The 14,400-nt window shown below is 33.4% G+C and overlaps 2 protein-coding genes and 1 pseudogene across 3 annotated transcripts; 2 read left to right on the forward strand and 1 right to left on the reverse strand.

The window, feature by feature from the left end:
• The first annotated feature begins 2,132 nt into the window (after positions 1-2,132).
• On the forward strand, positions 2,133-2,778 carry LOC125876499 (uncharacterized). Its single transcript, XM_049557696.1, has 3 exons — positions 2,133-2,292; positions 2,373-2,434; positions 2,572-2,778. The coding sequence occupies exons 1-3, from the start codon at positions 2,235-2,237 to the stop codon at positions 2,695-2,697; spliced, it is 246 nt and encodes an 81-aa protein (XP_049413653.1). The 5' UTR covers positions 2,133-2,234; the 3' UTR covers positions 2,698-2,778.
• Positions 2,779-5,742: 2,964 nt separating this feature from the next.
• LOC125875713 (AT-hook motif nuclear-localized protein 9) lies at positions 5,743-11,328 on the forward strand. Of its 2 annotated transcripts, none has more exons than XM_049556733.1 (6): positions 5,743-5,931; positions 6,556-7,300; positions 8,411-8,478; positions 9,449-9,580; positions 10,339-10,500; positions 10,821-11,328. In XM_049556733.1, the coding sequence occupies exons 2-6, from the start codon at positions 6,886-6,888 to the stop codon at positions 11,049-11,051; spliced, it is 1,008 nt and encodes a 335-aa protein (XP_049412690.1). In that variant the 5' UTR covers positions 5,743-5,931; positions 6,556-6,885; the 3' UTR covers positions 11,052-11,328. The 2 variants fall into 2 exon arrangements, with proteins under 2 accessions (XP_049412690.1, XP_049412698.1); XM_049556741.1 differs by lacking the exon at positions 5,743-5,931 and adding an exon at positions 5,940-6,220.
• Positions 11,329-12,222: 894 nt separating this feature from the next.
• LOC125858739 (putative ripening-related protein 1) lies at positions 12,223-12,792 on the reverse strand (annotated as a pseudogene).
• Positions 12,793-14,400: the final 1,608 nt, after the last annotated feature.

Raw genomic sequence — 14,400 nt, forward strand, 5'->3', positions numbered from 1 at the left:
TATGTGGTTATTTCTAAAACGCTCAAGTTATCGATAATCCATTAAAGTTATCTGTATAATTTACTTAATTCATCTCAAAATATGTGGTGATTCCTAAAACACTTAAGTTATCGATAGTTCATTAAAATATTTTGTATAATTTATTTAGACACTTTAATTCGGTGTTGTACCTAACACTCTCAAATACTAACAATTAGTTCAAATAACGTGTGGCTCACTAGTGAAAATTATGATAAAGATACGAATAAAAATTTGACAAGTGGCATTGGAAGGTCTGCTACAGTGTTTAATAGGTACATATATGTCAATAGTGAGGTGTGTAATAGGCATAAGGGCTAAGGATGAGTGAGAGGTATCTAAGTGAATTTTTCGGATAATTTTAAAACACAATGACTTGGGCATTTCTGAAATAATTATATTTATCTGTTTAGAATTTTAGAACTAAATTAATTATTTTGCCCATTTTTTTTCCAGATATGTTCATTACACTTGAGTGATGAAAGTGCATCTTTCCAAAAGTTATGAGATCACCAAGGAAAATTTTTATCATGGTAGAGGTCCGATCAACAAAAAGTGTGTGAGGCTCCATTAACTTTTGAGATGTAGATAAGTGGGCCATTTATCTACTTTAAAGCAAAAATGCTATCACTAACAAGAGGGAGAAAATATATTTACACAATAAAATTGAGTTGAACAAATATAAAAAAATGCAAGAGAAATAATGCGTGCATTTGTTGCTTTTTTTTTTAATTGTTAATACTTTATTAATTTTGAGATTACATTGAATATGTTATTATTATTATTGTAGTTTATGTTATTATTATTGTAGTTTATGTTAATTTGAAGAATTTTTATAAACCTAGAACAAAAATAACAAAAGTAAAATAAATTTTCATCACCGAGCCTCTACCTAATTTATTTAATTTATGTTAAGGTGAAATATTTTGTCCATGAGAAGTGTCATGTGACAAGAATTTTTTTAAATAAAAGAGAGAGTGTATCACCACTAATGTATGTTTCTCAAATTAATGAGCAATAGTTTATGTATGAAACTCATGCTCCCAATAGTTTAGATATCAAACTCAAAAAGAAAAAGAGATAGCTTAGATGTATTTTTGACACTTGCCTCATTTAAATTTAAATCTATAAACTTTCTCACTAATATTTGCATAACTCTAAGGGTCGTTTAGTGTGATGGATAAGAAAGAATAATCTTGGGATAAGTTTTTAGTACTCCTCAATTCTTTGTTTGGTTGCAAATTATGAAAGGAAAAATCCTTTTGGCCAGATAATTTGGTCAGAATGGTATTTTACATGTGTTATTTTATCTTTTTGAATATTTTTACCCTTTTAACTTTAATACATTTTAACTAAAAATGGAAAAAATATCAGTTTATTTTAAAATAAAATAAAAATATTATAGCTTTTTAAAATTTTTGGTTAAATTGTGGTCAAATTTTCTGACCATTTAGCATTACCATTATGAAATAGCTTATCCTAGGGTTAATAATTATGATTGGGATAAGTTATTTCTACTTATGGGTTGAATACAAATCCCGGGATGACTTATCCCGAGATAAAAATGTAAATAACAAAAGTATCCCCTTAAATACTCTTTTATACCTCACTTTTAAATACATGTATATTCAAATAATAATTAATATCATTTATAATAACATTCCCAACCTTCATTATTTGTTATTTTTATGATTTATATTTTTCCATTAAAAAATTACACCATATAATTAAATATAATATTATTTATGAATATATTGTAGTTGAATATATTTAACTAATTCTTATGTTTATTTATATTTTGATTTCTCTTGAAATGTTCACTCCACTATTCAATTACATATTTTAAATTAAATGAATTTTTAATCACTTGAAAATTTATATTTTATATATCAATTAAAATGAAAATAACTTTAAAATTTTACAATATATGAGTGATATGTGCTTAAATGAAGTGACATCAACGATATAATCTCTTTTATTTTAACAAATTTAAAATGAACATTTTATTTTCCAGCTAAATAAGATGGATGTTTTATATTTAATCTAATCTATGACAGACCCAATTAAAAGCGCTAGACGAACTAAGGACAAGGGAGCTAATAAAAGAGATCCACATTTCGCAGAAAAATACTCTAAACCAAACGGGCCCTAGGGTTTAAGTTATTGTTTGTTGGTAGAAGAAGGAAGAAAATCGCAGAGCGGCCACCGTCGACAAAATGTCGAAGAAAAACGATTTGGGTCGCCGGAAAAAACAGCATGAGTTCAATCTTCGGAGTATAATTCTTTACCTTGAATGTTATGTGTTACTACAATCTCGATGTGATGCTAATTTTTGATTGATGGTGAAATTACAGGGGAAAAAGAAGAGAAAGAAAAACTAGCGAAGAAGTTACAAGCAAAAAAGAACAAGATGAAGGTATTTTCCCTCCTTAATGGCTGATTATGTGATAAATTCTCTGTGTATTTACTAATTTAATTTAACAAGTAAAGTTATGATCTTTGCTGGGTAATCTTTGATTGTTCAATAGTGATTTGGATGATTTTGTGGTTTAGGTGGATGGTAAGGACAAGAAGAAGAAAGGTGGTAATGGATTTCAAGTTGGGAAGAAAAAATTGAAGACAAGGATGACTCCATTAGCCAAAGCTAAAGCTGCACAAGCAATGGAGATTGAAAAATAAGATTTTACTGTAATTCATTCAGGTGTATTTGGTATCTGAAATTGAAGCTGTTTACGTCTTTCTTCTGCAATTTGCGAAAAAGACTTGATATTTGTTCATGTTTCATGTTGCTATCTATATTCTTTGTTGTGTTCTTATGCTTTTAATCTTTTTCTCTGCATTGTTTTGGGTCTTGGCATTACAATGTTTAACTGAGTTTGAGTAGTTCAACATGGAGACAACAATGGAGATTTGGAGTTCATATCCTGAGCAAACTTATACTCTGTTTACAATGATAGGGGACAGTAGTTTTTGTATAACAAAACAATATCAATACTGTCATTTGATATTTGAAAGCATTACTGCCCAGTTATGAGTTCACAAAGATCTTGTCTTTTTTGAAATCGAGTAAGCTGTATTTATTACTGTACTACAAATTATCATCTTTAATCATTAGACTAGATTTTTTTTGGTCACATATATACCTCCTAAGGTAGGGTTAAGGTTTGCATGCACTCTATCCTCTTGGACACCATTTGTGGGGTTACACTATGTATGTTGTTGTTGTCACACCTTAATCAAGTCAAAGTTAGATTTTCAGGCCGGGAGAGTTTGTAATAAGATCTTAGCAATGGGTATTACAAAACTGTAACTGATATGGATATGTTGCTGGCAGTGCATTGCTTTGTGGCAGTTTATTGTGCCCACTAAAGAGTTAATTGTGGTCTATTTGATTTCAAAATGGTAGTTCTCTTTGGGGCCTGGAAATAGGTGGATTCTGCTAATTAACCATCCTCCGCTCCTGCAAAAAAAGGGAGTCGGATAAAGAGCAGCAGAGAAAGGAGAGGTTTGTGCACTGTGTTGTGACTTGTGAGCTTCTCTAGTTTAGCTATTTACCTATGCTGTGGAAGTTCATTGAATCCCTGGAACAAATAGTTGAAGTAGCTGTAGTTTTCAAGGGTTATTGCGTTTGTGTTAGTTATGAGTTATGACTTAAGCTTATATTGCTGCGTTGGAGCTGCGAAGATCCCTGTAACCTTTTACTTACTTTTGGCCGCTGTACTTTGTTGTGGATGTTTTCTGGGAGTAGCTACCTGCATATGTATGGTTTTAATTCTGATGTAATATTAAGCCCATTATGTTACACATAAGTTTCTTTGCTTGTCCTTTTGGGATATTAGGAATAAAATGCAAGATTATTTTATCTTCTCTTGGATGCCCCATTGCGAGCTGATGTTGCTCAGGTAGATGTTCAAGGATATCATGGAGAGTTTTCTCGGTTCTCCCCGATCCCTTGCAGACATGCCTTCGTATTTGGTCTCATCACTTGTTATGGTTTGATTCACTTTTTTCACTATATCTGATTTTGTCCCATACGATACAATCTTAATGGATCGTGCAAGTGATGTTATCTTAAAACTCTTTTTTTTTTCCTTAACCAAACTCGATATATTCCATAGCATGTTTGTAGTTGCAACTGATTTTCTTCACTAACTGATCAACATAAATTATAGTTCAATGCATTTACTCCCACAAATCACATTTGGTAGTTAAGAGAGAGAAATCAAGGTGGAGGAATGTGAAAGAATTGAGTTGATATGTATGTGAACTGATACATATCCTTATTGGCGGCTTTACCAAAACGACCAGTTGGTGTTACAAGTGCTCTACAGCAAGTAGCACAATCCAAGTTGTTTGAGGTGAAATTTGGAGGCCAAAATTGGTGCCGCTCTCTCTCTCTCGTCATCTCAATTGTCCCTTTCACAACCCCTCGGCCCTACCTTTTAATCATCCTACGCGCCTCACTTTTCCGCAGAGACACTTTTTGGGAAGACAACTTGTTAAATTTGTTCTAATTAAACACTTGAATATATAATAAATAGAAATTAAATGTTTTTATTAAATGCTTTTGACTTAAATTTAAAATTATTTTTTGTACATGTTCTAAAAATGTGTCTATTCGTAAAGAAGCTAAACAAATAAAATATGTCGCTTCTTTAATTATACGCATCAATGTTAGTTGGAACATGCCTAAAGTATTACGATTTATTGAGGTTAATGCATAAGTGGTTAACTTATTTACATATGGGACACATGAGAATACACACAATAACTTTCTCAAAAAAATTGAGTTAAAAGAGTTTAATACTCATTCGGTTCAGTTTAGTTGTCTTATTTTAATACTCATTCGGTTCAGTTTAGTTGTCTTACTTTCCGTTTAATCCGTTAAAAAAATATCTTTTTCTATTTTTTGGCAACTCTTTTATTTCAACTTTTTACATACGGTTTAATGATATTTTTAGTACATTTGAAATATCTTTAGTTTAAGATCATAAATTAAGATTCAAAATTCTTCTTTACTTTTTAAAACTTTGTGTTAAGTTAAAACTAGATAAACAAATTGAAACGAAAAAAATAATATTTTATTTTATATTTAGGTACTCAATTTACATAAATTAAACTGTCGAATTTAAGACAATTGGATTTATTTTGAGTAAGCTAATTATAATAATCGAGGAATCATTTGGTAGGATGTATAAGAATAATGTTGAATAAAGTGTATTAATAATGCTTGTATTAATTAGGCAAAGATAATTTTTAGCGCATTGTTTATTCGGTTTATTAAAACTAGCTTGCATCGCATACTTTTTAATATATTTCTTTACATAGATACCCTCCACAAATATAGTGAAAAAGATGTAAAAAAAAGTTCAAGGGGCAATTGAATCTTTAACGTGCTAATACATATCATAATTTTTTATGTATTAATAATATACTCCCTCAATACACAATAGAGTATTAGTTATACATAAATTAAAAAATATATAAAATAAGATATTATTAAAATACACAAAATTAATACATACATTATTTTTTCTGGTACACTCTACCAATCGAAATCAAAATTTTTAGGATCAAAAGTGAACATTATGTGAGGACAGAAAAAAGGGGTTGCCAATGCTTCACAAGCTGCGCGTGGGAATGAACAGAGCTTGAGAAATTGTTATTAAATTAATTTTTGAGCGCAATAAATATTGGCATTATCCATTCAGCGCCTTTTTTCAGGTTTGAGAGTATGCTTAGCTTTCTCTTCAATTCAATCTTCTGAATCTGTTTGCTCAAACAAATTGGCATCACTCAATTTCTCTCTCACATACCACACAATGACACAACACATATCTATTAGTTCTGAAACAGAAACAACTCTCTCTGCCCCACATTTCCATTTTCATTTCAGATAAGGACTTGTCACAGGTTATAGTAACTTCACCATTTTCCCTCTCTAAGCTTTTAACTTTCTTTTTTCCCAAAAGGGTCACCTCTTTTTTGCATTTTAATCCATATGGTGTCAGTTTCTTCATAAAAAATAGCATAAAGCTGTGATCTTTATTGAGTTTGCAAATCAAGAATTGTTTTTTATTAGGTGTTCATGACTGGGGTTCTTGTTCTTGATGTAATGGCATTGATTTCTCTGTTGGGTTTTGGCTCTTTCTGTTGAATGTGCAGAAATTTAGTGTTTTAAGGGTTTGTTTTGAATGGTAAGGTAAGAACGGATCAGGTTCAGTCTCTGTTTGTTTTGCATCTATCTTCATTGTAAAGCCCTTTTCCTTTTCAAATAGTTTTGGCAAGCTGTTAAAAGTTATGGTACTCTTGCTTTTCTTTAATCTTAGCCCTTTTGCTTTGAACTTGCATTTCTCTGCCTATGAACATATCTTAGCCTCTTGTTTTGCTTTTCTGTGGATTTTTTTAACTCTGAGCGCTTTTCCTTTCCTTCTCCTACTATAATGTGTTTTACCCTATATCTATTTTGCTGAGTTTGTTACTTATTTCTTAATTTACTTTGTGTCATTCACTGACAGTACTCTTAAATCTTTTCAGATTTACTGAGAGGCTTTGTTCTTGAAGGAGCTTTCAGTTGTTATTCTTTGTGCTAGTTAGGAAGTGAAATTCACAGCTAAGTACATTCTTGGATTTTAAGGAGATCTTGAATGTGCATAATAAAGTTCCCTTGAGAATTTAAAGAAGTTCAGTCTTTTTGTGCCATTTTCTAATCAAAGGCTGCAACTTTTACTGGTTTTGATGTTGCGAAGACCACTTTCCATGTTTAGGAATAAAGAGTTGTGACTTTGATTCCCTTCCCTTATAGATTTAAATCATTGTTCGAAGGGGATATATTGTTTACGGAGTTCTGAAAAAAGAAATAAATGTATGGATCGAAGGGAAGCTATGATGTTACCTGGATCCTCTCCTTACTATATGCAGAGAGGGATGAGTGGGAATGCCCCTGGTTTACAGGGATCACCAAGCATTAATCCTTCGTTAACTCCTACTAATATTGCCTTTCAATCTAGTGGCAGTGGCGCTTCGATTCCACAAACACTAGTAATGGATCCTTCATCAACTATATCACCCAGAGGTAGTGTTGGTGCATCCTCCGCAATGCCACAAGGTGTGCCTGTGCGCAGAAAGAGGGGTAGGCCACGGAAGTATGGAGCTCAAGCGGCAATTTCGTTGGCTCTGACTCCACCTCCATCTACTCAGGCAATGTCATTAAACCCAACTCAGAAGAGGGGTAGAGGAAGGCCTCCAGGGTCTGGACGAAAGCAGCAACTCGCTTCTTTTGGTAATTTTTCCTTCAATTTGCATTTCCATATATCCTGAACAATTGGAGTGGTTTGATGTTGGTGACCTAATATGTTTCTTTTTACTCTTAGTTGTTGTTTGTTAAGTTCTTTGTTTTATAAAGAACTTAATCTGATTGACGAAGTTTTACCAACTTACTTCTGTGCAGTCCTCTTAAGCCACAGCATGTTCCTTTCTTGCAGTTGGCTATCTCCATCATGATGATGTTGTTTATCATTGTGTATCCTCCTCAACAGTGAACAAATTTTTCTTGCAAGAAAGATACCTCAGATAGATAGATAGATAGATAGATAGCTATTGTTCTGATAAGTACACTATATAAAGCATATTACAGTCACATAGGAAGTAAAATATACTACTATTTCATGTAATAAAAAGAAGATTTCAAGCATTTTAATAATGTATACCACATGTTAAAGTGGTTTATAAAACCTCAGAACTATATATTTTGGTTTCATCATGCTGCAATTTAGGCCACCAGTGTTTTATGTGGGGATTAGGATGAGCTCACATATCAAATATGGTCAAATGATGATAAGGCAATATTAAAGTTGGAACAAAACTTTTTCTACATTTCATCCTTCGTACTCATCTTAAGTGACAACCAAAACTTAAAAAGAAAAGGACGAACCATCTTGTTTTATTTTTTGGGTCAGTTACTTCTTCTCTCTAGTTTAACAAAACTTAGTGGACCTCCACTCTGGTTTGAGAAATACTTGAGACTTCCTTCCTCAAAGGTACAAGTTTTGGGTCAAATTAATTACTTTATTATTTTAACCATAAATACATAAAATTTGTCTCCAGGATTTAGTTTCAAAATGAATCACCAAAACGAGTACTTGAGAAGTTGCGATATTTTTAGCATCTGAACTTGCTTTCTACATGTGGTAGTCAAGGTTGAAATTTCATAAAATTCTACTATTCCTTTATTAAGTGTCAATGTTATCATCAATGTGAGTATCCTTTTCAATCTATGAGCATTCTGCGAATTTCCGGCATCGGGATGTGTCTTTGCCATGCTTTTGGTGGCTGATTTGCTGTAATTGTGACTTATATTTGATTGCCATATAATTGGTTGATCTTTTGCTAGGTGGATGGTTGTCCAATACAGCTGGAATTGGTTTTACCCCGCATGTCATCATGATTGCTATAGGAGAAGTATGTGATTCACATGTTTTAGAGTGTGTTAAATTGTATAGCATCACATAGATAGCATGACTGAAACTACTATTGCATCTATTTTCCTCACTTCTATCATACTGGCAAATTATAGCTTTATGGGTCACTTGTATACATTAAATTTGTTAGAGCATGGGAATGAACTCTCTCTCTCCCCCACCCCCCACCCTGTTTATTTTCCAAGTTAGGCTTTCAAGAAACTTGAGCAAGAAGTAACATAATGAACTCAATGGTACATTTAGTTTTGGTCCAAGATATCTTAGGGACCTTAGACTGATCATTACATGTGAGTATATGCAATAAGATGGATACTTTTTGGGTTGTGATAGGATTGGAGTGAGTTTGCTTGTGGAAGGGGAAGACGAGAGAGCAAACTGTTGGCACGTCTTGTATGCTTAATTATTGCGCAGGAACTTACTTATCATTGACTGGAAACAATTAAAATTAAACTTGCTTTTGGTTATCAAAAAAACAAAAAAACTAGAAACAACTCAAGATCCTTCTTTACAGGGTTGCAATCTTAATATATTGGTAAGTTTATGGGTGCCTTCTTAGCTATTGTTGGCTTAATGAATTGAGTATCTGGGGAGAATGTGCAGTCAGTTAAGCTTAGGAGGTTCCTTTTAATAGATGAAACTTGAACGTGAAAAGTCATATTATGTTTGGGATTGACAAATAAAAGGTGATTCCATACTTGATGCAGAAGCAGTTTTGACCTTTTAAATTCTCTTATCACCATTTCCTTACAGGAAGCTAGGTGCTCTCAAATTATTTGTATAAAACAGAAGGCCTTTGAGCGCAATAAAACATTGTTACAACTTCAATTTGGAAAAATGCATCTGGCATACCTTTAATCAGTACTCTTTCAGCCATTCAATTACTTCTCTATTTTAGTTTTAATTGTGCCACTAACAATACTAATGGAAGGGTTCATTTGCATTTCCTGCAGGACATCACTACAAAAATAATGTCGTTTTCGCAACAGGGGCCTAGATCAATATGTATTTTATCGGCAAATGGTGTCATCTCCACTGTAACTCTTCGTCAGCCATCAACTTCTGGTGGCACTGTTACATATGAGGTCTGAAGACTAACATTAATTTCAAAAAATATAATTTTTCAGGCTGATAACAGTAAGTTGCTATCTCCTAAAATGGAGAGCATAAATGTCTATGGCTTAGACTGATCAGCAGGAAGTTGTTATCTTTTCTTGAGGTACAACGGTGGAATTGAGTTGTTTGAGACTGGTTAGGAAAATAAATTTATTAGTGTTTTCAATATTTGTTTGGTCTAATAACTTTACATGGATCTGTTAGTAACCCTGAAATAACTTTGCGACTTAGTTTCTGATGTCCTTAATACCCAATTGGAAAATATTTTAACACATAGGTTAATAATTTTGAGGCCTAGACTTTTAAGGTTGCTTTCTTGATTCTTATGTATAAATGTTTTAATTCACTAGTAATTTTTTCTTGATTTGACATTCAAATTGCAATAGTGAGGAAACTAGACATTTCTTATCCCTATCTATGATTGCAGATTCTAGGATTGTGCCTGTATCTCTTACAAATTTGTTGACCAATCTTTTCTCAGTTTTCTTCTACACTGTTGTATACCATATGATGAATCAGCTTTTTGGTATAGTTTCTGGGGATCTAGGTGTCTGGGTGAGGGGGAACCACTTATTAAAGTGGGTAAAGTTTTCTCTATATTAGGAGCTCGTAATCTAGTTAAGTACTGATTTAAGTATTTTATTGCATTTTACCTAATTTACCCCCTCATTTTCCATGCCTCTTCTGCAAAAATGAACTTCCAAGCATATGTTCTTATTCCATACAGGGACGGTTTGAGATATTATGTCTATCGGGCTCATTCTTGGTCAACGAAAGTGGTGGATCTCGGGGTAGGATTGGTAGTCTAAGTGTTTCTCTTGCTAGTCCAGATGGTCGCGTGATAGGTGGTGGAGTTGGAGGTGTTCTAATTGCAGCAAGTCCAATTCAGGTATCATTTTTAATCCTTCTTCGAATGGAAACCATTCGGTATTTGGCTGTCTTCATCATATGATACTGTCATGAACTCATTTGCAAATTAGTATGAAACTTTTTTTTTTTTGATGACAAGTATGAAACTTTTTTTAAGGTTGCTTCCATTTTAATCTTCATGCACCTTTGAATCTCAAAAAAACTTTGGCTGGTTTTAGATTATATAGCTGGGTGATCATTGTTAAATCATGACAAAATTCGCCTACCTTGTGGCACATTCAGACCCTTGACTTTTCACTTACCTGTTCAAAGCCTTAAACTGAGAGTGAATAATTTTAGGTAATAGTGGGAAGCTTCTTATGCTCAAGTTCAAAGGCAAAGAAAAGAGCTGCAGAAAGTGTACAGAGTGCAGGAACTTCAGATCTTCAGACCACTGACAATTCCGTTAATCCAGCTGATGCTCTTTCAAACCAGAATCTTGCACCATCCTCTTCAATGGGAGTATGGCCTAGTTCAAGGCAGATGGATCTACAAACTGGCCATATTGACATTGATTTAATGCGAGGATGACTATGTCAAATGTAGGTAAACGAGTGAGCACTGTATATATTGTGTTCTGATTTCTCCAGTCCTACCATCTTGACATAAGACATGTTCTCACAACCATCAGTAATCACCTTAGATTGTAGTGATATAGGAGTTCGTTTGCAGTTTAACTTTAACATGAATCTACTTTTCTACTCGGTAGTAGTTCAATTTATGCTGTAGGCTTTAGTCTGCGCGTGTAACATATTGTGGTTTGTCTTCCAGTTGCAAACTGTTCCATCAATGTAGCTAATTTTTTCTTGATCTTGTGGTGGATGACATATTATCTCTGCCTGATTTTGAAATCTGATCCTCTGTAATTATTCTATGCTTGAAGTGTCCTGCATGCGTTTTTTAACCATTCCATGGAAAAAAACAACAAACTATTCAAATAGATATAAGTTTGCTATCTCATCTTGCCCGAAAATACAAACTTTGCATCCTAAACTTGTTCCGAAAAGTTATTTACATGCTGAATTAACTTTGATCCTAATAATCATGTATGTCAGACGATGAAGATTTTTGGAACTTACAGTACCTTTTTCAGAACACAAATTTATTTAAAATACATAAGGTCAGTCAATCAATCGACACTGGACAACACTATATACAGTGACTTCACAGGGAAACATGCATGTAGACTTAAAATAACTCACAATTTTTTTTTGTTGCAAAACTGACACATTGAGATAATGAAGTTAACAAATAGGACTGCAGGGCAGGCAGGGACACTGCGCTTTCCTGTTATTAAACTTGAAAATCAAGAGATCAACTGGTTTGGCTTCCTCTTTCATATGAGGCCAATTCTCAACTCTGAATATGTACAAAGTATAGCTAGTTCCAAGCTCGGATGAATAAGGAGTTCGTGTAAAAGTAGTCTAGTTGTTGGGGCCTAGTTGACTGATTGATCTTGGTTAAACTGTAGTAAGTCTAGATTAGCCAGTTTCAGATTTCATTAGTTCTGAAAGATGGGCATGAAATTTTATTTACTGTGACTTCAAAGGTTTATTAGGAACAGAATTTCATTAACTGTAATTTCAGAATAGTGTACATGCAAATTTACCAGTAGTATATATCTATGCCACATGCCCACATAGTACACATAATCACACCATCATCATATTCAATATGATACCATCAATATTATAATGATGCACTAAGCATCAGACCATGTAATGTCATAATCACCCCAATCACCTTCTGGAACACCCAAGGCTTTCCACACTGCTTTAGATGCATCAACAATGTTATTGGGACATGGAGGCTGATAGTCGTGTTCGTCATCACATCCCATGGTAGAGTCACACTCATCTACAACTTTAGCCTTCACACTTCATCCATTAGCACTTATGGTGATATAGTTAAGGCACCTATCTCCTCCACTGTACCATCCGGTTGAAAGAGCAACAACTGGAGTGTCATCAGAATGGTATTGGTTATCACATTCCGATGGTCCACCACCATCTCCACCCTTTTGGAAGCTATTTAAGGTTAAAACAGCCTTGGTATTACTGGTCACAGAAGGTGAGCATTTGTATGTGGTGTACATCTTGCCTTGTTTGCAACAATCTGAGTCGTTTTCAGGGTTACATTGTCCTGGTGGTGGCTTTATGCCTCTGATACTGCCACTTGGCTGACAAGCCTGTAATCTTGCATCTAAGCAGTAAGTTAGAGTGGCGAAAATCAGCAACACCACAATTGATTTTCCCAAGCTAGAGTTCTTCATGGTTTCTGTTCCCTGTTTCCTTTTATGGTTTTGTTTTCAAATGTTGGTTGTGTGGACTAGACTGGATGATCTAACTGGTTTATATAGTCTTCTGGTCACACAAAATGACAATATTCTGCTCAAGGCATGAAAATTTCTTATAATTAAGTACTTTATACAGTAATTAAATTTAGCGTCTATTGGAATGCTTCTTTATCCTTTTAGTATTTTGTTATAGTAAATTTGGACACACTTGATTATAGTTTATTTATTTTTCTTTAAGGTTTCTATCAGCGGATAACTAATTTAGAATTATCTGCCTCCTGCTGTAGAAAGGCATTCTACCACAACCTAATACGGCAACAACTTGACTTGATGGAGTATATTATTGTCTTGGATTCTTTAGTTGCTGAAAATAATTTTGTATTTTTGTTGTATAGTAGAAGTATTCTTATTATCTAAAACAGCTAGATGGTTAGTTTATTTAAGCAGTGAAAATTTCAAAAAATAATAAGAAGAAGATGAAGCAGACATACAAATAATAACCTTATGTCCTTATCAAATATTAGATTTTCATCAAGACAACTATCACTAGGATAGAAGATTTGGTTGCTTGAAACTCTATTAAGATGACAATACAATACAAAACAAAAGTAAAACTATATTTAGTAGACTACAATGTTTCTCTTGAGCATGATCCTTAATGATGCTGGATCACAAATACATGGTACAGATTATTTAGAATAATTTCATCAACATTTTTTATGATTATTATCTTCTTAATGAGTATCCTCTCAAAAAATTACCCACCATGAAGTTCAAATTTTGTTTTCCAATCATCTCAGCTCTTCCTTGCTCATTAACAAAATAGCTCATCTCGTGGTACGATATAATTCTTACATTTCCACTTGCAATATAAACAGATAAAAGTAGGAGAAACGTGATCTTCAGAGTAAGCAGAAACGAAATGATTAGTGCAGTAGAGGCTCTCAATGTGTTGTTCTTGAATACTTCTAACCTAAATTAAATATTTTTTCCTTCCTCCACGTCCCCGTAATAGTAAGATAAATCATTCAAAGAGATCTCGTCGTTTGTATTAATAAAAAGATCTAGATGCTTATGATTCAGTTGTAGGAGACAAATCTTATGCTAAAGAAGAAAAATACAGAACTTCCTTCTCTTTATTGCTTTAGACTTCATCCTCAGACACATTCATGTTCACTGTATGATTATTATTTTGCTGCACTACTGTACTGTGATAGTACACATCATTAGCTAAAACTTCTTATCCGGGTAGGTGTATATACCCAACCTCAACTAATTTAAGATGGGGGCCTAGTTGATTGATTGATAGATGTCGGTCAAATTGTAGTAGTTTTAGATGAGCTACTGAACCAAGTCCTGTTTTAGATTTCACGAATTATGTCTCTTTCATTGGCATGATGAATTTGATGTTGTGATATTTCAAATTTCGTTATACTGTAATTTCACAAGTAAAAAACATGTAGTATTTACACTACATATTACACAGGATGTGTGTACTTAGTATTTACGCTACATATTACACGTGATGTGTGTAAGCACATAATCATTACATTGGAACGGTACATAATTACTATATATAATGCA

The sequence above is a fragment of the Solanum stenotomum genome, chromosome 1 (assembly GCF_019186545.1).
Source record: "Solanum stenotomum isolate F172 chromosome 1, ASM1918654v1, whole genome shotgun sequence".
NCBI classification, from domain to species: domain Eukaryota; kingdom Viridiplantae; phylum Streptophyta; class Magnoliopsida; order Solanales; family Solanaceae; genus Solanum; species Solanum stenotomum.

Excerpts from the sequence above, each read along its gene's own strand:
- LOC125875713 (XM_049556733.1), top strand. The coding sequence starts at position 6,886 with ATGGATCGAAGGGAAGCTATGATGTTACCTGGATCCTCTCCTTACTAT. Across the intron at positions 7,301-8,410 it reads GCAGCAACTCGCTTCTTTTG|GTGGATGGTTGTCCAATACA; the intron begins GTAATTTTTCCT and ends ATCTTTTGCTAG. Across the intron at positions 9,581-10,338 it reads GTGGCACTGTTACATATGAG|GGACGGTTTGAGATATTATG; the intron begins GTCTGAAGACTA and ends TATTCCATACAG.
- LOC125876499 (XM_049557696.1), top strand. The coding sequence starts at position 2,235 with ATGTCGAAGAAAAACGATTTGGGTCGCCGGAAAAAACAGCATGAGTTC. Across the intron at positions 2,293-2,372 it reads GCATGAGTTCAATCTTCGGA|GGGAAAAAGAAGAGAAAGAA; the intron begins GTATAATTCTTT and ends GTGAAATTACAG. Across the intron at positions 2,435-2,571 it reads CAAAAAAGAACAAGATGAAG|GTGGATGGTAAGGACAAGAA; the intron begins GTATTTTCCCTC and ends TTTGTGGTTTAG.